This window comes from Oryctolagus cuniculus, chromosome 3 (genome assembly GCF_051225735.1).
Source record: "Oryctolagus cuniculus isolate XC-2025 breed Fujian yellow rabbit chromosome 3, ASM5122573v1, whole genome shotgun sequence".
Classification (NCBI taxonomy): Eukaryota; Metazoa; Chordata; class Mammalia; order Lagomorpha; family Leporidae; genus Oryctolagus; species Oryctolagus cuniculus.
The window spans coordinates 182,785,864-182,810,842 of record NC_142869.1 but is presented as its reverse complement, the minus strand read 5'-3'; the positions used below and the strand labels follow the sequence as shown (position 1 = coordinate 182,810,842).

Below are 24,979 nucleotides of genomic sequence, written 5' to 3'. Positions count from 1 at the left end.
TGGAAGAGCTCCAAAGGGCAACAGCAGCTTGCGGTTTTTATGGCCCTAGAATTGATTTTACCTGTGGCTAGCAGATAAAGTTGTTTTGTAGTTTACAACATAGGTAGGCTCTCAATGGTTAAAAATATGCTTATCAGAATTATATTTAAAACAATTAAGTGTGCAAATATTAAGCTTGGTGCAAACACATTTTTAAGCAAACAGGTCCTAACTGCTACAAAGACATAAACTATTTAGGACCCAAAATACAGAGAGCATCCTGGTTTCACCCTGTATTTCCTGTAGAAGCAATAATCCACTACTTACTAGTAAATTTATAGAACTGGGAATAATGATAATTGGCTGTACCTTCCAGAAATAATAAATGGAACGGAAAGCTCATTCCTGCCCTTTGCCACTCACTCATCTTCTGTCTGCGCTAATGCAACACTTCCTTACAGGCAACAGCGTCTTTCTATTCCATGTTACGACAGAAATCCTTCTGAACAAGGTATTCATAACCTGTGTGCGCACGCATGCATGAAAGACTTCTGAGAATCTGATGAAAGACACAGGTGTTCTCTTTCAAGCACAAATGGTCTAGATGGTTTACACAACCTGAAGCTCATGTATATAGATTGCTGAGGGTCCACCAAACTCAGCATTGACTCAAATCTAATGTATAATCTTACATTTCACCACTATGCTTAGAACTCCTCTATTGTTTATAGGATAAAATTTAAGTTCCACAATGTGACATAGAAAGTCAGCAGTGACCTAGAAGTATCTATCCCTCAATCTCTGGTAATTTCCTTCAAGCACTCCAGTAATGCAATTCAAATATGTTTATGCTCCTTCATAATTCTCTGCACATGCCAATTTCAAGTTGTATGTGTATTTCATCAGCAGGCAAAATTCTGGTTTTCTACTCTATAGCCAAGGCAAATCCACCAACCAGTCCTTCTTCATTCCACTTTTGTAGGTTGACATTTTATAATATTTGCTCCTTTATCATAGCATTCATGCCACAGATTGACTAATGGAACAGAATACAAAGATCAAAACAGACTCTAATACATAAAGGAATATTTGACTAAGTGTGGGGAGCAAACCGGACTAGACTGTTACTCGAATTAGGACTTATTCTATGCATCTGCTCTCCCACAATATGGCGCTGGGAGAGAAGTAAACAGCTTTCGCACAGCTGCCTCCAGTTCAACCAATTAACTGTAGGACTTGCTCCTGATTGGAGAGCAGCGTACTCGGCGTGTGGGCAGCCGAGTTGGGATTGGCGGAGGAGGACTATAAAGGAGGAGAGAGACGGCATGCACCAGGAACATCTATGGGGAACATCTAAGGAACACCCGTGCAGCCCCCGAGAAGAGCCGGCCGGCGGTGTGCCGCTCCCCTGCGGAAGTGGGGAATGTGGCCAGGGGGAACTGCCCTTCCACGGAGGTGGAAGGGATAGTAGCCAACCCGGGAAGAACCAGCAGCAAACCCGGGGAGGGCTGAGCAGCAGAAAGAACAGCGCAGGGTCCTGTGTCGTTCCTCCACGAAGAGGGGGAGCGACATAATGGTGCCGTGACTCGGATATGAAGCCTAGGCAGGGCTTAGTGTCGTTCCTCCATGAAGAGGGGGAGCGACATAATGGTGCCGTGACTCGGATAGGAAACCTAGCTCGGATAGGAAACCTAGGACGGATATGAAACTTAGGAGGGAAGAAACGGGAAGAACTGGGAAAATATCGGAGAGAGAAACTAGCAAACAGCCTAGGGAAATTACCGGAGAGAGAGACTAGCAAACAGCCTAGGGAAAAGCCGGACGAAAAGGGTGCCGGAAGAAGCTATTGAAAGCCTAGGCATAGACTCGAAACAGCCTAGGGAAAAGCCGGACGAAAAAGGAGCCGGAAGAAGCTATTGAAAGCCTAGGCATAGATTCGGATACGGACTACGGGGGGAAGCTGGGAGAAATCTCTAAGGTCGAAAGCGAAAGTGAAAGCTAGAACAAACAGACTCGGATGCGGACTGTGGGGAGAGGCCAGGAGAAATGAGGGAGGAATATCGTTGGAGGAAAGCTTGGGGAAACATACCGGGTAGAGAAAACTGTTAGGGAAATTGAAGCCGCGGGGGGCAGGCCGAGGCGGAAACGAAAGCCACTTTGGGATTCTCAAGTTAGCCCGGGAATAGGGGGCGAAAAGTTGAAACCAGAAGCTGAGACGTAAGCCAGATTGGGATCCGTCTGATTAGCCCGGGGAGCAAAGGACGGGAAGCCAAATCATGGGGCGGAGACGTACGCTGGGTTGAATTCGCCAGGCTAGCCCGGGGAACTTGGATTGAATGCTAGTGGTGGAGACGCAAGCTACGCTGTGTTACTCGCGGAAGCCGCCGCGTGCAGAGAGAGCACGGGGCGTGAATAGATAGGGAACGCTGGCGTAGGCCGTGGTTCAGACGCGAAAGGGTTAAGCGTGGAGACCGCGGAGCGCGCAAAGCCGAGCCGCGCAAAGCCGGGAAGCTGCACAGATGAGAGAGGCGCGCGGGCTGAAGCGGCGCAGAGCCGGGAACCCGCCGGCGCGGCGAGGTGCCGGAAAGCTGCGGGGATAAGAGAAACAGAAGTTTGGAAGTGAAGTAAAAGAGAAATGGGAATGCTGGAAGATAGAAGTGAAATGGGAGAGGTAGGAATGCCCGGAGATAGAGAAATAGAGAAAAATAAGGCCTCCCCTCAACATGCCAATTAGAAGGCTTGGATTCGGTCTGCCCGATTAGTGAGGCGATGAGCACCTGGGCGGCTAGCCGCAGGTCACCGAAGACAGGCACGAATTAACATCAGTAAAGCTTCCCCACAATGCAACAATTAGGAGGCTTGGATTCGGTCTGCCTGATTTAAGGCGGTAAGCGCCAGCAAAGCTCGACCAGAGTATGAGCCGCAGGTCACCGAAGACAGGCACGAATTAACATCAGTAAAGCTTCCCCACAATGCAACAATTAGGAGGCTTGGATTCGGTCTGCCTGATTTAAGGCGGTAAGCGCCAGCAAAGCTCGACCAGAGTATGAGCTGCAGGTCACCGAAGATAGGCACAAACCAACACTAATAAGTCTCCCCCACAATACGGCAATGAGAAGGCTTGGATTCGGTTTGCCTGATAGGTTTTGTAAACACCTGCAGGCAGTTCTAGCAGAGCAGAGCATGCGCTGCAGGGCACCGAACACAGGCACGCATCAGCGCCTAAAAACCTCCTCACAATGGCGAAGAGAGGACCCGGATTCGGTTTTCCTGATTGATAGGACTTGTAAGAGCCTGTGGCAACTCTAGCAAGTAAAGCAGAGTGTGTGCTGCGGGACACCGAAGACAGGCGCGTATCAACGCCAAAAATAAAAAGAAAGGGGGATCTGTGGGGAGCAAACCGGACTAGACTGTTACTCGAATTAGGACTTATTCTATGCATCTGCTCTCCCACAATATGGCGCTGGGAGAGAAGTAAACAGCTTTCGCACAGCTGCCTCCAGTTCAACCAATTAACTGTAGGACTTGCTCCTGATTGGAGAGCAGCGTACTCGGCGTGTGGGCAGCCGAGTTGGGATTGGCGGAGGAGGACTATAAAGGAGGAGAGAGACGGCATGCACCAGGAACATCTATGGGGAACATCTAAGGAACACCCGTGCAGCCCCCGAGAAGAGCCGGCCGGCGGTGTGCCGCTCCCCTGCGGAAGTGGGGAATGTGGCCAGGGGGAACTGCCCTTCCACGGAGGTGGAAGGGATAGTAGCCAACCCGGGAAGAACCAGCAGCAAACCCGGGGAGGGCCGAGCAGCAGAAAGAACAGCGCAGGGTCCTGTGTCGTTCCTCCACGAAGAGGGGGAGCGACATAATGGTGCCGTGACTCGGATATGAAGCCTAGGCAGGGCTTAGTGTCGTTCCTCCATGAAGAGGGGGAGTGACAACTAAGATAAAGGGCACCATCTGAAATAGGGTAAGATGAACTTTTTAATAATTGACGTTGGGACAATTAGAACTCATTTACAAAAGAAGTTCATCCATACTTCCTACTGTATACCAGCATTAGCTCCAAATGGATCAAACACTTAAATGTTGAAAGAGGGAAGTTAAAATAGGAGTAAAAACACATCATAAAAGAACTAGAAGAAAACATAGCTATCCATAACCTTCATGTGAAGAAAGCCTTTATAATTGAAAAATTTAAAGAAAATATTAAATTCAACTACATAAAACTTTAAAAGACTTTAGGATGGCAAAACACACTGTTATGTCAAGTCAAAAGATATATGCAAACTGAAAAATATATTTGCAGCTTATGAAATATTTTGCTGATATACAAACAGCTCCTAAAAAACTGAGATGAAGACCAATAGCCCAAAAGAAAAATGGGCAAAGGATTGAAAAACAGTTCACAGAAATAGAAATGGCCTTCAAATATATAAAAAGGTTTTTGCTTACTTCATTCAGAGTGAAGCAAACAAAAACTAGCATGGTATTTTTCATTTATCAGATTGGAAAAAGACTAAAAATTTGAGAACAAAGCTTTGGGCAAACAGGAATCTCACAATTAAGCAAGACCTATGGGACAAATTTGAAAATAACTGTGAAAATAACAAATTTCACTTTGACCTGGTCAAGTTTACTTCTAGGAATTTATCTCATAGATATAACTGCAATACATAAGAATGACATACGAGCAATGTCATGTACTATAATATTGATTGTATAGCAAAAGTCCAGAAACATCTCAATGCCTACAGGCAGAACGCTGATTAAAAAACTACACTGTATCTATATAAGGGAATTGCAATTACAAATTAAGTACTCTATACAAACAGATTATTTCTAGGAAGGTATATAAAATATAAAAAACAAAATACAGAATGACACAAAGAGTTTCAAAAATTCGTGGAAGGAAAATTAAAAAGATAACTTCAGTGGAAAAAAATTTTTGAAATCCATGCATAGTTTTCTTCATAATACCCACTTCCCATGAATTTGGTGAAGAACCCTAGTATATGTAGTAGGAAGAGGAGTGGAGAAACAGAATATATTTGTATTTGCTTACATCTACATAAAGAAATCTTGAAAACTTGTACACACACACACACACACACACACAACTCTAATAAAGTGCAGGAGTGGAAACCAGTTTTCCTGATGTAAATACCATGTGAAAGCACTACTCATCCAAAAAGGGGAAAAAAAAAAAAAAAGGTGGGGATAGAGGTTGTCTTGTATTTTAAAGCTAGGAAGACGGAAGACATTGTCAAAATAAACCAGGCTTATGTTTTACTCCAAACCTAAAAATTAAATAACCTTGCTTGGACTGTCAAAGCAGCAATGATTTTTCATTTATTTGAAAAGCCACTTAACCTTAACCAAGAGGCAAGAGTCAATGGAATCATCTGAATATTAAATTGCCCAAGGACCTCCCTCTCCCTCTGTTTAACTCTGCCTTTCAAATAAATAAATCTTAAAAAAAAAAAAAAAAAAGATGGGGGGGGGCAGATGGACTGTGGTATAGCCAGTAAAGATGCTGCCTGCAGAGCTGGCATCCCATATGGACACCGGTTTGAGTCCTGGAGGCTCCTCTTCTGACCCAGCTCCCAGCTATGGCCTGGAAAAGCAGTAGAAGACAGCCCAAGTCCTTGGGCACCTGCATCTGCGTGGGAGACCCAGAAGAAACTCTTGGCTCCTGGCTTTGGATCAGCCCAGCTCTGGCCATTGCAGCCATTTGGGGAGTGAATCAGCAGATGGAAGACCTCTCTCCTACTCTCTGCCTTTCAAATAAATAAATAAATATTTTTTAGAAATTTGCCAAAGGAGGGCCCGGTGCCATGGCTCACTTGGTTAATCCTCTGCCTGTGGTGCCGGCATCCCATATGGGCGCCGGGTTCTAGTCCTGGTTGCTCCTCTTCCAGTCCAGCTCACTGCTGTGGCCTAGGAGGGCAGTGGAGGATGGCCCAAGTGCTTGGGCCCCCCACACCTGCATGGGAGACCAGGAAGAAGCTCCTGGCTTCGGATTGGCGCAGCACTGGCCGTGGTGGCCATTTGCGGAGTGAACCAACAGAAGGAAGACCTTTCTCTCTGTCTCTCTGTCTTAAAAAAAACAAAAACAAAAACAAACCTCCACCTACCACATAAAAAAATTCCCAAAGGAAAATGGACACCAAAATAAAAATGTTTCCAAGAATGAAAACTTTCAAATCTCAGTTTTTAAAGTGAATTAAAATTATTTTTTACTAATGGGTTCATGATTTCATTACATTCTTTGGTAAATGTTTAAAAATTTTCATAAAAACATGTTTTCAAAAACTAAGTTGTTTCTAAAATTTCAGTGGCAATTAAAATTGCTACACATTTAATTATTTAACCTAGTGTGTTAATTTGGTAGTTCAAATTTTACAATGCAGACTATTATATGCTTTAACTGAACATCATGATACAATAAGATCATATATAGCTGGCACCGCGGCTCACTAGGCTAATCCTCCGCCTAGCGGCGCTGGCACACCGGGTTCTAGTCCCGGTCAGGATTCCGGATGCTGTCCCGGTTGCCCTTCTTCCAGGACAGCTCTCTGCTGTGGCCCGGGAGTGCAGTGGAGGATGGCCCAAGTGCTTGGGCCCTGCACCCCATGGGAGACCAGGAGAAGCACCTGGCTCCTGCCGTTGGATCAGCGCAGTGCACCGGCCGCGGCGGCCATTGGAGGGTGAACCAACGGCAAAGGAAGACCTTTCTCTCTCTGTCTCTCTTTCTCACTGTCCATTCTGCCTGTCAAAAAAACAAACAAACAAACAAACAAAAAACTAAAAAAAAAATGCAAAAAAAAAAAGGATCATATATAAACTGGCATAAAAACATACATGCCAATATATGGGTTCTGAACATGAATCTGTATATACAGGCTGCCACATCAATCACAATACTGTTTTTAAGGAAAATCTGACAGGATTTGCTTATAACATGTTCTTATTAAAGTAAAAAGAGGCTGCCCACACTACAAAAAACAAACAAAACAAACAAAAACAACTGTACAATGCACTTCTCTTTCTCCTACTGTGGTGCAAGTCCTTAGAGAACTTGTAGCTTTTCTATCTCTAGATGAAATAAACTTGGCTACTTTCTCTTTCCTGTCCAATTTTTATTGTTAGAGTATTGTTTAATAACCTTTATTCTTCTTCTTGCTCCAAATCATCGGTATTTTGTCCATGCATTAGCACAGAATGCTACTTATAAAGTCAATTTTTTTCTCCAAAAAGATGCACAAAAGGCAACAACCACATGAAAAGATACTTGATATCATTGGCTACAAAGGTAAGCACAATGACATGCTGCGTCACATTCGATAGCATGGTGATAATAAAAAGACAAATACTGAACAAACAGTAGTGAGGATGTAGAGAAATAGAACTCTTAGTGACAAAGTAAAATGGCACAGCCATTTTTGGAAAACATCTGGCAGTTGTTTCCCATGAACTAAAAACTTTTACAAAAATGTTCATTCCATTATTCACAATCCCCAAAAAGTGGAAACACAAATAGCCACAAGAAAGTATAAATAAAATGGTATGTGGCCGGCGCCGCAGCTCACTAGGCTAATCCTCCGCCTTGTGGCGCCGGCACACCGGGTTCTAGTCCTGGTCGGGGCGCCGGATTCTGTCCCGGTTGCCCCTCTTCCAGGCCAGCTCTCTGCTGTGGCCAGGGAGTGCAGTGGAGGATGGCCCAAGTGCTTGCGCCCTGCACCCCATGGGAGACCAGGATAAGTACCTGGCTCCTGCCTTCGGATCAGCGCGGTGGCCATTGGAGGGTGAACCAACGGCAAAGGAAGACCTTTCTCTCTGTCTCTCTCTCTCACTGTCCACTCTGCCTGTCAAAAAAATAAAGTAAAAATAAATGGTATGTATACTCATATATCCAATGGGATATTACAGTCATAAAAAGCAGTGAAGGAACCCTGGACACAAGGTCACAAAGAACACATTAAGTGGTGTGGTTCCATTTACATGAAATACTCAGAACAGGCAAATCCACACGCAGAAACCAGCCTAGGGCTGTGAGGACATGGCAGAAATGGCACAGGGTTTCTTCCTGGAGTGATGAAATGTTCCAAAACTAATTGTGCGATGGTTGCCTAACTGTGTGAACAGACTACAAGAATCACTGCACACTTGAAATGGGTGAACTGAAGGGTATTTTAATTATGCTTCAATAAACATGTTAAAACATGTTAGCATTATGAGCTCGAGAAGGCACTCTGAGGACAAGTCATCTTTCAGGTAACTGGGTGAGTCTCATCTATTCTGCTTAAAATTTTACTGTTGGGAAACAAATGTACAGAAAAATACACATGATACACATGCAAGAGGGTAACCAAAGGCTCAATATACTTTATGTCTTACTAGATTGCTCACTGTTCTAGTCAGGTTTTTCATTACAACAATAAAGCAACTAATTTTATTAAAAGAAAAAGTTTATTTAGCTTACAGTTTTGGAGGTTCAAGTCCAAGATTGGGCAGCTCCATTGGCTGGGCATCTGGTGAGAGTGGTAGATGACAATGGTAGAAAATGTGTGGAAGAAGACTGCATGGCAAGCCAAGAAGCAGAGAAGCTGGGCCCAATTCAGGCTTTTATAGCCAATCCTCTTAAGAGAATCATCTCACAAAGACACATCCCCCAAAGACCTAAGGCCTTCCTACCGCGCCTACCCCTGAACTACCCTAATTAACTGAACCTTTAGGACTATTTATTACTTTGTGGTTTAAGTATCTGCATGAGCTAGAAGGCAAAATCATAGTCTAACTATAGTACTAACATTTAAAAAAAACTTAATTTCAATGTTAGGATCTCATGGAAAAAGGAAGTCTCATGCAATTTTGAGAATCAAGCATTTTTCTAATTTTAAGGTATTACAGAGTTTCTACTGTGTGTATTCTATGAATCAATAATTGTATCTAGGTTTTTAACCTATAAAGATATTCCATGGGCCAGCGTTGTGGTATAGCAGGTTGGGCCACTGCCTGCAGTGCTGGCATCCTGTATGGGCACCAATTTGGGTCCTGACTGCTCCCTGCTGATGTGCCTAGGAAGGCAGCAGAGCACAGCCAAGTCCTTGGGCCCCTGCACCATGGGGGAGACCTGGAGGAGGCTCCTGGCTCTGGCCTGGCCCAGCACCAGCCATTGTGGCCATCTGAGGAGTGAACCAGCAGAGGGGAAGATCTCTCTCTCTCTCTCTGTAATTATGCCTTTCAAACAAATAAAATAAATCTTAAAAAAAATACACCAGTGTTTCAGGACGAATATGTTCAAATGTATACTACAGCACTACCTCTCTGCTCTTCCATGTAGATTTTAGAATCAGCTTATCACATGGGGAGGGGATGATGAGTCAAGGCCCTTTTTACAGAAGCTGTAGAATTTACAGATTTGGGAAGAAATATATATAGGAAAATGACCAGAAATAAAGTAATTTTTAATTTATTATTTTAAAACGTTTTAAATAAAGCTGTATACTTTTCTTCAAAAGGTGTTTTTCATCTTTGTATTATTTTGTTACTATTATCAATGATAGATCTTCTTAAATAAAATCACTTGCAAATAATGAGTTTTGTTTCAAATCTTCATTTTGCATTGATCAGAATATTCAATGTCATCTTGGGTATGTGACAGTGGTAGGCATATTTTTCTTGCCTGTTTCCAATTTTAATGAAAATGAAAACTAATGTTTCTTAAACATATTTGGTATGACATCCTTTATCGACTTGGTTTTTTTATTCCAACAGTTCACACAATTCTTTTTCTATTCACAAGAGTACTGACTCCTGTCCAACGTCTTGTTCATTTTATCTAGAGATGCTCCGACGGTGCTTCTCCTTTCATGTCAGTGTGAACCTCACTGCTTTTCGAAAATGGATGCAGGGCAGATGTTTGGTGCAGGGGTTATGATGTCACTTGGGACAGCCACCTGCACTGCAGTGCTTGGGTTTGAGTCCCGGTTTCTCCACCGCTTCCAGCTTCCTGCTAACGCACACCCTGGGAAGTAGCACAGGACAGCTCAATGGGCCTTGCCACCCATGTGGGAGACCCAGACTGAGTTCTGATGTTCTGGCTTCTCCAGCTGCTATGAAGAAATTTTTTAGTTACCTAATTCTAATTCTTTTGAACATAGTTTCTTCCCTTGGTACTCTGTAAACAGTTTCGATTCATTTGGTTATGCCCATTATGGATTCAAATTATTTCTCCAACTCGGGGCGTGTGCTTCCCAAATCTACAGACTCACGTCACTGGTACACAGCAGCAATTATTTCTCTGAACTTTGCTCTACTCCTGCATTTCTAGTCTTACCTCTGGAACCCACCTGAAGCATACAATGAAAATGCTCATCCTTTCATACCTCTTAATCCCCTTTACACTGTCTTTTTTTTTTTTTTTTTTTTGGACAGGCAGAGTGGACAGTGAGAGAGAGAGAGAGACAGAGAGAAAGGTCTTCCTTTTTGCCGTTGGTTCACCCTCCAATGGCCACCGCGCTGCGGCTGGTGCACCGTGCTGATCCGAAGCCAGGAGCCAGGTACTTATCCTGGTCTCCATGGGGTGCAGGGCCCAAGCACTTGGGCCATCCTCCACTGCACTCCCGGGCCACAGCAGAGAGCTGGCCTGGAAGAGGGGCAACCGGGACAGCATCCGGCGCCCCGACCGGGACTAGAACCCGGTGTGCCGGCGCCGCTAGGCGGAGGATTAGCCTAGTGAGCTGCAGCGCCGGCTTACACTTTCTTTCTTTGCTCTTCACAATATCCCAGTCCTACCACTGGTTGGGTTTAATCTGCTTTTTACTTCATCCACTGAGATTTTAAATAAAGTATTTTAATTTCTACACAGTATTTTAACACTTGCTCTGTAATTTGCTGTAACTAGATGAACATACTGAGATTCTCTTAAAGTACTACTTACTGCTTTCTCAAATTAATATGAAGTATATTCATTACTATTTCCCTAGTGACAACTGTTTCTATTGAACCTTCTATTTTCTTTATCCTATATTGCTTCAATGATTCCAACTCTATTATGAAAAAGTTCGAACACACACAGGAAAATTTGAAGGAATGGTAAAATTAACATTAAAATTCTACTTAGCTCTAAAATTACTTTTTCATGTTTATTTTCTCTATGTTTTATTATCAAACACAGTATTTGAAAGTACGTTCCAAAGTAATTAAGACATGTATCACAACAGGGCGGGCACCACATTGGAAGGGCACAGGAGAAGCCCCGCGAGCACTAGGAATGCCGTGCATCGTGGTCTGTGTGGAAGTCACTGACCTGGCCACTCCAGACGTGCACACTTTACTGCATCTGAACTCTACCTCACGACAGTAGAAAAAGAAAGCAGACGTCATCATGACCTCTCACCCTTACACATTCAAGTATGTACTACTGAAACCATCACTCCACACAATTACACTATCATCTCCACACATAAGAAATAGAGTAATTCCATAATGTCTAATATTCAATGTTCAAAATTTTCTCAAGTCCCAAGAATGCCTTAAGTTCTTCCCCAACCCCAGTCTTAAACTAGGAGCATGAGTTGCATTTTGTTGTTACACGTCTTCAGTCTTGTTAGTGTAGAATAACCTCCAGCTTTTTCATCCTCCACAACTCTGACTTATCAAAGAGCCCAGGCCTGCTGTTTTACAGGGCGTCCACATTCTGAAATTGTCTGTTTCCTCACAGTGCTTAGCTTTGTCCTCCATCTCATATCTTTTCTAAAACAGAAAACCCAGAAGCTTAACATTTAACATAGTCATTCCCAGGACGAATAAGTCATAGATGATGTCATTCCGAGTTTTAAATTTTAAGACCACCTAGAAACTCTACTTAGTTCATTCGTAGGATTATAAGCGCTACTTTAAGTCCTCTAACTCAGTAATAATAATAGAATATTTCCTTGTATGGTTTACAGCTTGTGATTGTCTCTGTGATTCTACGAGACCTAGATGGGCTAAGGAGGACGGACATTATGTCTGCCCAGTGCTGTTATCAATCTAGGACCAGTTATGCTAATTATTAGCTTAAGGGTTGGACAATGCAGGTAGTATAAATGTGAATCCCAGGGGATGGCATTGTGGCATAGTAGCCTAAGCCTTTGTCTGCATTGCCTGCATCCCATGTGTGTGCTGGTTTCTGTACTTGTACTGGCTGCTCCTCTTCTGATCCAGCTCTCTGGTTATGGCCTGGGAAAGCAGTGGAAGATAGCCCAATTGCTTGGGCCCCTATACCTGCCTGGGAGACCCAGAGGAAGCTCCTGGCTCCTGGCTTCAGATTGGCTCAGCTCTGGCAACTGCTGTTATTTGGAGAGTGAACCAGTGGATGGAAGACCTTTTTTTCTGTCTCTCTAACTCTACCTCTCAAATAAATACATAGGAAAAAAAAAATAAATGTGAACCCCACACTATCAGAAGAACAGAGTTAGTAAGTCACAGGGAAAACTTTAATCTTTATGTAGAGTCCTAGCACAGACAGGTAAGTTTTGTTGTTATGTTTGTTTATGCTGCTAAACAGATTTCTTCCTTTTAACTTCGAAGATAATGCCCCTCACAGACTCAGCTTTATATGATGATCTAAGTTCTAACTACCTTTGCAACAATGGCCAAAAGCCTCGACTTCTGTTCTTACACACGGACACTTGGACCCCTTTGTTACAGAGTGACAAACTGACCACACTGGTTACTACAGCAAAGGTCAGCAAATTTCTTCCATAAAGAACTAAGAATTTCATAGGTCATACAAAAACATACAACTACTTGGGCTCGGTGCTGTGGTGTAGTAGGTTAAGCCTCTACCTGAGGGCACTGGCATCCCATATGGGTGCCGGTTTCAGTCCCAGCTGCTCCACTTCCTATCCAGGACCCTGCTGATGGCCTGGGAAAGCAGTGTAACATGGCCCAAGTGCTTGGAAACCTGTAACCACATTGAAGACCCGGAGAAAGCTCCTGGCTCCTAACTGGCCCAGCTCCATCTATTGCAGCCATTTGGGGACTGAACCAGTGGATGGAAGACCTCTCTCTCTGTCTCTCTCTCTCTCTCTCTCTCTCTGTGCCTCTTAAAAAGACAAAAAATACAACTACTCAACACTGGTGCCACAGCATAAAAATATCCATAGGCAATATGTAAACAGATGAGCTTTGTTGTATTCCAATAATACTTTATTTTTGGATGCTGAAATTTGAACTTCATATAATTTTTTTATGTTACAAAATATTGCCTTCCTTTTATTTTTTTCTTCAAGCATTTAAAAAATAAAAAATCCATTCTTAGTTTGCAGGCTATACACAAACAGGTGGTGGACTGAATTTAGCCTGAGGACTACAGCTCAGTAATGCCTTAACATATCAACACACATATTTCTCTGGCTTTTTATTACCTTCTTTTTTTCACTCTCTGTAGGTTTTTCTTATTTGCTGGTGAGCTCAACTCTACATTTAAATAAATGTATTTTATCCAGTATCTCTAGGTGCGACAGAACTACAATATGGTATACACAGGAGATTTCTTACAACCTAAATAGGCGATATTAGATGTTTCTATATACTGGTACTTTTACTTCTATGAACTAAATTTCCATGTGAAGTACTGGCTTGGAAGACAAAGTACTTGGAAGTTCTGATGGGTATTATCAAAGTGTTTTTTGATGAGCTATGATACTTCACATTTACACACACAACATAGAACATTTTCTCCCTATACTTCTACCAGTAATAATTTAATTTTTCCAGACAGATGAAATGATTTCATGTTTGCTTTAATCTGCATTTCCCTCACAACTGTGTAAATCTGAACAACAATCCTATATTTTACTATTCATCTGGATTTAATCTTACATAAACTGCCTATTTGTACTTATTCTCTTCTTCTCTTTTTCCTTGTCAATTCTGAAATGTTCCTTGTACAGGAAACCTATTTATCTTTTGTTATCTGGGCACAATACTTCTTCCAAATTTAATGATTATTAAATTAATGATACTGAATTAATAAGGGCTTGTTTCTGGGGGAGAAACAAGTTTTATAGTCTATTATATTTTTACGGCTTTAGCTAATTACATTTTAATTAATCTCAAGTCCTGGATTTAACATAGAACCTACTGGAAGTCCAAGATTCACACTTTTTTTTTTAAATTTAATTTCTTGGTTCCATTAGACTTTATTTTTCTAACTGGTCAATGATGTGGGTTTAATTTTATTTCTTTCTAGATGTATAGGCACCAAAAATAAAACAATCTACCTTTTTCTACAGACAGACCCATTATTTTTCTCTTATTAAATTCTCCTAAATTCTGGAATCTGAGGGTACTTCAAAAAGATCATGGCAGGTCGGTGCTGCGGTGCAGCAGGGTAAGCCACGGCCTGGAGCACGGGCATCCCATCTGGGGGTTCGGGCCAGGATTTGAGTCCTGGCTGCTCCACTTCGGATCTGGCTCCTTGCTAACCTGCCTGGGAAAGCAGCAGAGGATGGCCCAAGTCCTCTGGGCCCTGCAACCCTTGGGGAGACTCAGATGAAGCTCCTGGCTCCTAACTTCGGCCTGGCTAGGCTGGGCCACTGCAGTCATTTCAGGAATGAACCAGCAGATGGAAGAAATCTCTTTCTCTCTGTTTCCTCTCCCTCTCTCTCTCTGCGATTCTGACTTCTAAATAAATAAATGTCTTAAAAAAAGAAAAAACATGGCAGAGACAGGAGTCTGCTCTAGTGATTAAGATACCCACATGTCACAATGAAGTCCCTGGGTTCAGTGCTCAGCTCTTCACTTCTGACTCAAGCTTCCTGCCAATGGAAACGCTGGGAGGCAGCAAGTGACGGCAGGTGCCTAGGGCTATGCCATCCAGGGGAATCTCGATTAAGGTCCTGGATCTCGGTTTCAGCTCAACCCAGCACAACTGCTGTGGACATCTGGAGAAGCAGCAGCTGTGAGCTGTGGAGCTCTGTGTGTGGTCTCTACTTTGTCTGATTCTTACACAGACTTTTACAAGTTTCTCAAGGTTATGAAAAATGCAATTAAAAACTGACAAAAAATTTTGAAATTTATGCCTATGAGGGGGTCTTCAGAAAGTACCTAGTGAATGCATATTATGAAAAAACTATATATACATTTCAAATTTTTTGCAAAGTAAATTCATCTTTTAACTCCATTTTTTCATAAACTTCTTGAAGTACCCTCAACATTCTAGATATTATATTCGACCAAAATAACTTTGAGAACTCAGATAGCCAAGATGTCTTGTCTCTCAATACCAATGTTAGTTTTGATGAATAAACTTTTTTTTAAAGATTTATTTATTTATTTGAAAGGCAAGTTACAGAGAGGCAGAGGCAGAGGCAGAGGCAGAGGCAGAGGGAGACAGGGAGAGAGAGGAGGAGAGAAGGGGAGGGAGAGGGAGAGGGAGAGGGAGAGAGGGAGAGAGAGAGAGAGAGAACGAGCACACGTGCTGGGCCAGGCTAAAGCAAGGAGCCTCTTCAGAGTCTCCCGAGGACTTGGGCCATCTTCTACTTCTTTCTCAGGCCATAGCAGAGAGCTGGATTGGAAGTGGAACAGCAGGGATTTGAACTGGTGCCCATGCGGGATGCCCGCATTGCAGGCGGCAGCTTTACCTGCTATGCCATGGCGCCGGCCCCTGACTGTTCAACTTTTACAGTCAACAATCACACTTTTAATTTCTACAAACTCTTTGTGGCCCTCTTGAGTAACAGCATTTCCTATCAAAGTGATCTGGTTTCAAGGACGTAGTATCTCCTGAGACATGATTAGCCATTGTTGGAAGTTTTAGCTTCCTTCCTTCCTGCCAGATTTACTTATTTATTATTTATTTGATAGAGTGACAGAGGGAGAGGCAGAAAGAGATCTTCCATCTGTAGATTCACCCTTCAAATGGCTGCAACAACTGGGGCTGGACCAGTTAGGAGCCTAGAACTGTGGACTTCCACGGGTATTAGCAGGGAGCTGGATGAGAAATGGGATTCAAACTGGCACTCTGACATGGGATGCTGGCACTGTAAGTGGTGGCTTAACCCACTGGGTCCCAATACTGGCCTGCCTTACTTCTTCCATCTTTTTTCTGTTGTTATTCTAGTTTTATGAATGAAAACAAATCGATTTGGTGTGTACTTTTGTACAGTTAAATAGATCCAATAAACCTCTCTTCTAAATGGTAAATGGTTTGGGGTATCAAGCTGTAAGATTGTGATTGTAATAAAATGTGTATTTGATCTTCACCCTCATCTCCAGGCACAGTGCTCTTAGAATCCTTGTGGTTTCCTGAGCTGCAAGCAGGCTAGGTGCATCTTCTGTTTTCATATTTGGTCTTTGAATCCTGTTTCTCATACAAAACTTTCTTTGTAAGTTTTTATCTCATTTATTTGAAAGGCAGAGTTACACTGAGGGAGACAGAAAGAGAAAGATCTTTCATCCACTGGTTTACTCCTCCAATGGCCATCAATCGCCAGGGCTAGGCCAGGCTAAAGCCAGGAGCCTGGAACACCATCAAGGTCTCCCATGTGGGTGCAGGAGTCCATGTACTTGTGCCATCTGCTGCTGCTGTCCCAGGTCCATTAGCAAGGAGCTGGATTGTTAGTAGAGTGGCCAGGATTCAAACCAGTGTTCATGTGTGGCAGCTTAACCTGCTGTGCCACAATGCTAGCCCCACAAAATTCTTCATCCTTCAAAATTTCCTAGGTGCTAGGAGTATCTTTGTTCTAATGAGATGAAGCCTGGCTTGTTCCTGGATAGTAGCTTGGAACTTTTTTTTTTTTTTTTTTAACAGGCAGAGTGGACAGTGGGAGAGAGAGACAGAGAGAAAGGTCTTCCTTTTGCTGTTGGTTCACCCTCCAATGGCCGCTGCGGCTGGCGCGCTGCACCGCGCTGATCCAATGGCAGGAGCCAGGTGCTTCTCCTGGTCTCCCATGGGGTGCAGGGCCCAAGCACTTGGGCCATCCTCCACTGCACTCCCTGGTCACAGCAGAGAGCTGGCCTGGAAGAGGGGCAACCGGGACAGAATCCGGCGCCCCGACCGGGACTAGAACCCGGTGTGCCGGCGCCGCAAGGCGGAGGATTAGCCTAGTGAGCTGCGGCGCCGGCCGTAGCTTGGAACTTTCAATTTGGTCCCCAGTCTCCAAGAAGCACAGAGGCTCTGGAGATGGAGCCAATGACTGACCCCATCTATGGGGAAGGCTCCACAAAGGCTCTCACTGCTGGTACCCATGGAGCTGGCTGCTTTGCTTCCAATGCAGCTCCCTGCTAACGCGCCTGGGAACGTGGAAGATGGCCCCAGTGCCTGGGAGATGTGAATGGAGTTTCCGGCTTCTTGCTTTGGCCTGGGCAGCCCCAGCCTTCTTGGTCATTTGCAGAGTGAACTAGTAAACTAGACCTCTTTCTCTCTCCATCTCTCCCTCTCTACCTTTCAAATAAATAAAATAAATCTTAAAGAAATTAAATAAAAAATCCCAGAAACACGGTTCACAGTTCCCAGGGTACTGAAGCAGGGGGATGCTGAAAAAGGAAGCCCCACCCCCTTCTCACATGTTTTGCCCTGTGCATTTCTTCCATCTGGTTGTTCATCTTTATAACATTTTCTACCTTTTGTACCATCCTTTATAGGAAAAATATGTTTCCCTGAGTTCTGTGAGGTGTTATAGCAATTGACTGAGGGAGGCTGAGGAGAACCTCTGGATTTACAAGCAATTGGTCAAAAGCACAGGTAACAACCTGACACTTGCTACTGGCAGCTGCCGTAGACGGCCGTGCTGGGGCTGAGATAACTCAGGCGCCTGGTATCAGGGCTGCGTTAACTGCAGGACATCCTACATAAGCTGATGTCTGCAGAAAACTATTTGGTGAGAGCAAACACTACCACACACCCGGTCCCAGAAGTGTGTTGTACTGAGGGCACAGAAGGAAACTGCCCAACAGACAGATCCTCTTCCTCTCCACTGAAGACTAAGCTTCATGCTTCAACAGGATTCTGCTGAGAATGGCTCTCTATATGGAAGGATCCAGATACTAGTATTTTGTTTGATTTCCTAGTCTGGCCTATTCATTTATCATACATTTTGTATGTTCCAGTATCCCTAAAAATCTCTAGTCCTCTAACAATGTCTTGTCCTCTTTTATTAATTGCCTTTTTATTAGTCCTTACTGTCATTTCAATGAAATTTTTAAAAAGAGACAAAATGGAGGAATCTGGAACACATCATGCTGAGTGAAATAAGCCAGTCCCAAAGGGACAAATACCGTATGTTCTCCCTGATCGGTGACAACTGACTGAACACCAAAAAGGAAACCTGTTGAAGTGAAATGGACAATATGGGAAACGGTGACTTGATCAGCATAGCCCTAACTGTTAATGAACAACTTAATACATTATCCCTCTTAGTAGTTTTTTGTCTGTTCTACTTAATATGACTGGTTTAATTCTGTAATTAATACACAGTTATTCTTAAGTGTTGAAAATTAACTGAAATGTGATCCCTGTTAAACATAAGAGTGGGAATAAGAGAGGGAAGAGATGTATAATTTGGGACATGCTCAAGCTGACTTGCCCCAAATGGTAGAGTTAGAAACATACCAGGGGATTCCAATTCAATCCCATTGAGGTGGCATGTACCAATGCCATCTCACTATTCCAAGTGATCAATTTCAGTTCACAATTGATCATAATGAAAGGACTAAGAGTCAAAGGGAGCACATAAACAAGTCTAGTACCTGCTAACACTAACCGATAGAATAAATAAAGGGGAGAGTGATCCAACATGGGAAGTGAGATACTCAGCAGACTCATAGAATGGCAGATGTCCTAAATAGCACTCTGGCCTCAGAATCAGCCCTAAAGGCATTCGGATCTGGCTGAAAAGCCCATGAGAGTATTTCAGGCATGGAAAGCCAAGACACTCTGGCAAAAGATCTCTGTGAGTGAGATCCCAGTGGAAAGAACAGGTCTTCAAAGAAGGAGGTACCTTTCTCTGAAGGGAGGAGAGAACCTCCACTTTGACTATGACCTTGTCTAAACAAGAGAAGAGTCGGAGAACTCAGAGGGCTTCCATAGTCTTGGAAACTCATGACTGGAGCATAGGGAGATTACTGATGCCATAGACAGGAGTGTCAATTGGTAAAGTCAACAACAGGAGTCACTGTGCACTTACTCCTCATGTAGGATCTCTGTCCTTAATGTGCTGTGCATTGAGATTTAATGCTATAACAAGTACTCAAACAATATATTTCACTTTGTGTTTCTATGGGGGTGCAAACTGTTGAAATCTTTACTTAATGCATACTAAACTGATCCTCTGTAAAAAAAAAAAAAAAAAAGAAAGAAATTATCAACTCCCAACTTGACTCTCACTGGGATTAAACATGACAATAGGTCTGATCTGATTTCATCATCATTTAAAAAAAAATCATCTATCATTTTTCACTTTATGTTTCTGTGTGGGAGCAAACTGTTGAAATCCTTACTTAATGTATACTAAGCTGATCTTCTGTATATTAAGATAATCGAAAATGAATCTTGATGTGAATGGAAGGGGAGAGGGAGTGGGAAAGGGGAGGGTTGTGGGTGGGAGGGACGGTATGGGGGGGAAGCCATTGTAATCCATAAATCGTACTTTGGAAATTTATATTCATTGAATAAAAGTTTAAAAAAAAAAGAGAAACTATGTAAAGGCTAGTGTTTAGTATGCTATTTTGGACTATAAATCTAAATCTTAATAATAATAAAAAAAAAAACCTCCTCACTTTTGGTACTTGATTTCATAGTAGGTTAAGAAAAGGGCTACCTGATTCAGATACAAGGAAGAATGACATACAATGTCACTGAAATGGTTGAATGCTGTATACCTGTTCACTAATTATTCCTAACATCTCTCAATGTTCATGATGTACAGTTTTTCTGAGCGTTAAATGTGAAGAGTTAGGCTCAGAGTATAATGGACGAGAACAAATCATTTACTTAATCTAACCCTAGCTGGGATAATTAAGATAAACCTAACCAACTGCCCAGTTGTTCTTTATTTATCATTTTACATTTCTGTAGAATCTCAAACGTCTACTGCTTTTTTAAGTGGAAATTATAAGCTTTAGTGTTAGTTTAATTTAAGGATTCTTTTTGACTCTTTCATAAATATGAAGAGGATAGCTTACCTTAATCATCTAGATTGGAATGACAAATCTGAAAGGCTATCTCTAACAATTCCAATTTTTTATAGTTTATATCCAGAAACATACAATTACTAAGCTTAGCAGAGCCTGGAAAGAGGAAGAATACTGTGAGGAACACTGGGACTTAAAAATGCATTTTCTAGTTTCTACAGGCAAGAAAAAACTAATTTAAAATCTCCTGGGGATGGACTGGCTTGCTGTCAGTTGTTCTGTAACACAGGCTGCTTTAAAGACAGTGGATTCTATTCGCAGTTAATCCTATGTAATTTTACCTTATAGTCCCCTTTTTATAGGGCATAACTGGAAAAATATTGCCTAGTAATTTCCTATCTTAATAGAGTAAAATAATTTTAATTTCATTCTATGTAACATGAGAAAATGAAAAAGTAGGGAAAAAAGAGTAGGAGAAGAAACATCAGTTGTGTAAAATTTTGGAAATGAATTTTTAAATTAATGTCAAAAGCAAGCATATATATTTAAAAAGTAGTGATGCACAGAGGTGGAATATTTATGAAGTTAACTGACAATATTTGTTATACTTGAGAATTATAGATCATTAATAATAATTCCACAGATTTCTTCACCTTAAATGTTACTTATGGGGTACATTATTCCAATGGTGAAAGTAATAATAAACAACATTATGTAGATAAGAGGAAAAATACTAAGCACTCTGAAAACTCAATATTTGATAATAACTCAGACTGGATTTTTCTCAAGGGTAAAGGACAAATCTCACCTGACATATATTAGACAACAAATAAGCTCAAACCTTGAAATTCTGATTCATTTTTAAGTGTTACTAAGCCTTGAGAATGTTTCAAATTTGGCATATAGTTTTAAATGTCAAATCTGACAATACAATTTGGACTAATTAGAGAACATACTTTGGCACCAAATATTTATGTCTTTTCCATTACTGTCTGAAATGGGTACTTCCACTTGCATGGCCTCTGAGTAAGAAGTGATAAATACATTAATTTTCATCAACTGGTCTTTCCAAAAGATACAAAGAAACAGTAAAAAGATATTATCAGTTGACTCACCACTGTCCTCTGTTTGTTGGGCAGGAAGACTCTAACAATAGGTTTTTGTGGTGACTTGGGGTTGCTCCGTGACACATCTGTGGGATTTTGAAAAACTGAAAGAGATGAAGGTAGCACTGAAAGGCTAGAAGAGGAAGAAGACGTAACGGTGTCCGTTGACGCAGAGCTAGAAACAGAAAAATCAGTTCCATTCCCCAGGGATTCCAATAACTGCTGTTCTCTTTGTTGGAGGGCATCTAGCTTGCTGGTGTATTCTTCGTAGGCCTATAAAATAAAGTAGACTTACATTGAATCTGGACTTGTCCTGATATTAACAGAAGGAAACACGAAATTTCAGTCTTCATCATAATTTGTTTATAATCTTCCTAACTGGATTTTTAAGTTATAAATTACAAAGTAAGTGCTGGAAATACTTTACCCTTAAGTAGATCAACTCCTATACAACACTATACAAGCATTATATTGGGCAATCTGATAATATTCATATATATATATACACACACAAAAGATATCTAGATAGTCCACAAATATCAATAAAAAAGCTTAGTATTTTCCAATTAACTGGTTAAATTGTGACTTACTTCCTAAACCACATGTCTAGAATAAGAAAATAACACAATACCTCAATAAGATATTCCTCCCCACTAAATTTTTTCCCAGAGAAGTTATAGGTATATTGATTTTCATACTACTACTACCACCACCACTGCACACACACCCCCTATCTCTTTCCAAGAAAGGAAAAGGCTGAAAATAAGATGAAGTGTTACTGAAGAGTTGTTAACAAAACAAAACCAGCAATACACAGTGCCAGATCTCACCATCAGCACCAAAATCTAAATGGGACTTAGATTTCACTGCCACCTTTTTTTAAAAACAGCTATCAACTAGGGAAAAAAACCCGTTATTCTTCTCATTACAGATCTCTGGTGGGCTCCTCTACCATCAGATACTGCTTAGAACATAAGAACTATATTTGAGAATGTGACTGACATGATGCAGTAGAGAAATTCTAGGGCCACCATCCATCAGGGTGTCATCCTAGAAGTTTCATGTGAGTGAGGTTTCCAGTAGGTGATGACCACATGACATACTGAATCCTAAAACAGAGTAATATGAACAGTACAGAAAAGGAATGAACGGATGCCATGGGTGCGGGTGCACGGGTCTTTCAGGCAGTGATAACCCCTTCACTCACACGGTCCACCACTTCCCAAACACAGGCAATACTACAAATATTGAGAAGCTGCTGCGGCAACGCAGCAGGTAAAGCCGCCGCCTGGAATCCCAGCATCCCCTATCAGTGCTGGTTTGAGTCCTGGCTGCTATACTTCAGATCCAACTCTCTGCTAATGCGCCTGGGAAAGCGGCTGGAAGATGGCCCAAGTGCTTGAGCCCCTGCACCCACAAGGGAGACCAGTAAGAAGCTCCTGGCTCCTAGCTTCAGACTGGCCCAGGTCCTAGGGGAGTGAATCAGCAGGTGGAAGACCGACCTCTCTCTTTCATCTGTGAGGCAGAGAGTATGTTCCCATCCACTGGTTTACTTCCCAAAGGCCCATGATGGCCGGAGCTGGGCCAAGGATGAACCTCGGAGTCAGAAACTCAATCCAGGTCTCAGTTTGGGTTGCAGGTACCTCAGTCATTTGAGCCATCACTGCTGCCTCCTAGAGTTTATGTATTAGTAGCCACGGGAGTCAGGAGATGAGGTGGGTATCAAACCCAGTCACTCTGATAATGAGACACAGGCATCTCTCAACTCGATGTCTCTCAACCACCAGGCCAAGTGCCTGCCCCAAATAATATTTACTGTCACCTAGGCAAATACATTTGCAACACAAAATTAACCTTATGCAAAGTGGCAAAAATAATGAATTTTTCAAATGTTATTTCCTTATCAAAAAGTTAGCCTTTAAGTTTTGAAAATACATCACTGCCTCCATTATGGATTATAAGCTGTCATTTTACTACGTTAATTGTTATCAAAAAGTGTTAGCCTTAAATTTTAAAAATATTCTGATAACTCTGGGTCATAAGTTGTAATTTCACTGCTTTCACCAGCAGTCCTTCCTTCTGTGAAGTAGAAAACATCGACTTATTCCACTTTCGCCAGCATCACGGCTGTAGTTTCCACTAAGGCACTTGTCTCCTTTCACTTCATTAGCCTTGCTGTACTCAGTGTATAAACTCCGATTGTTAACACTGGTGCCTCTGAGTTCTTTAAACCTCTGATTTTAAGAAATTTATTTTCATTCTCTCTTCGAGACTGAGAGAGGTGGGCGTTAATGTGCAGTGATTAAGTCACCACCTGTGACGCTGGTTTCCCACATGAGCCCTGTTTTGAGCCCCTGCTAATGCTCTGGGAAAGCAGCAGATGATTTCAGGGCTTGGCCCCTGACACACACGTGGAAACCCAGGTGAAGCTCTTGCTTGGGCCTGGCCCACCCCCTGTACCATTTGGGATACGAACCAGAGGATGGACGATCTTCCTCTCTGACTCTGCCATTCATTTATACACCCAGAGAGGGTTATACCACAATCTTTCTAAAAGATACTAAAACCATGACAAGACCCCAACTTGGAACTTCCCCTCTTATCTGGGCACACACTTCTCACACCTTTTATTTTAAAGATTTTATTTATTTACTAATCCTCCACCTTGCGGCGCCGGCACACCGGGTTCTAGTCCCGGTCGGGGCGCCGGATTCTGTCCCGGTTGCCCCTCTTCCAGGCCAGCTCTCTGCTATGGCCAGGGAGTGCAGTGGAGGATGGCCCAGGTGCTTGGGCCCTGCACCCCATGGGAGACCAGGAAAAGCACCTGGCTCCTGGCTCCTGCCACCGGATCAGCGCGGTGCGCCGGCTGCAGCGGCGGCCATTGGAGGGTGAACCAACGGCAAAGGAAGACCTTTCTCTCTCTGTCTCTCTCTCACTATCCACTCTGCCTGTCAAAAAAAAAAAAAAAAAAAAAAAAAAAAGATTTTATTTATTTATTTGAGAGGCAGAGTTACAGGCAGTGAGAGGGAGAGACAGAGAGAAAGCTTTTCCTTCTGTTGGTTCATTCCCCAAATGGCCGCACTGGCCAGAGCTGCACCGATCCAAAGCCAGAAGCCAGGAGCTTCTTCCGGGTCTCCCACGCGAGTGTAGGGGCCCAAGGACTTGGGCCATCTTCCACTGCTTTCCCAGGCCACAGCAGAGAGCTGGACTGGAAGAGGAGCAGCCAGGACTAGAACCGGCGCCCACATGTGATGCCGGCGCCACAGGCAGAGAATTAACCTACTGCACCATGGCGCTGACCCCAACTTTCACACCTTAAGGTTCCATATTACTGCCATGGGTCGACAGTAATCCCTCATACAGTCTCAGCTTTGAGCAATTGTTCTCTTCCTCCCCATATTGTGTGGCTCTCCATTTAAAAAACGTCACTGGTAACAGATTCTTTGGTTAATTCCTATTCTTTTATCAAGTAGCTTTCCAAAAACCAATTTTGGGTAAGTCTTACCATTCAAATATTCCATTTGTTCTCTCAGGTTACCAAAAACTGCTGGAGAAAGTAAAGCTAGTAAATCTGATCCAATATCAATTCATGTAACTTACAGACTCACCTGGTAGTTCACACTACTGCCCGAAAATTTTTAGTTATTTCAACTACACATCACATTTTTCACAATTCTAGTGTTTTCTTTTTTAAAGATTTCTTTGACAGGCAGAGCTACAGAGAGAGAGGAGAAAGACATAGAGGAACAAAATCTTGCATCTGCTGGTTCACT

General features: G+C 42.6%; 1 protein-coding gene across 5 annotated transcripts in view; it reads right to left on the bottom strand.

The window, feature by feature from the left end:
* The window catches only part of BRAF (B-Raf proto-oncogene, serine/threonine kinase), a 217,744-nt gene that overhangs the window by 101,830 nt on the left and 90,935 nt on the right, over positions 1-24,979 (bottom strand). For 3 of the 5 annotated variants that reach the window (XR_016231135.1, XM_089328681.1, XM_051835106.3), the window contains exon 3: positions 21,216-21,479. Coding sequence is in view for 2 of the 5 variants with exons in the window: in XM_089328681.1 (XP_089184807.1) it covers positions 21,216-21,479 (264 nt within the window). In the remaining 3 variants the exon portion in view is untranslated. The remainder of the gene's footprint in view (positions 1-21,215; positions 21,480-24,979) is intronic. The other 2 variants (XM_089328679.1, XM_089328680.1) reach the window with 1 other exon arrangement.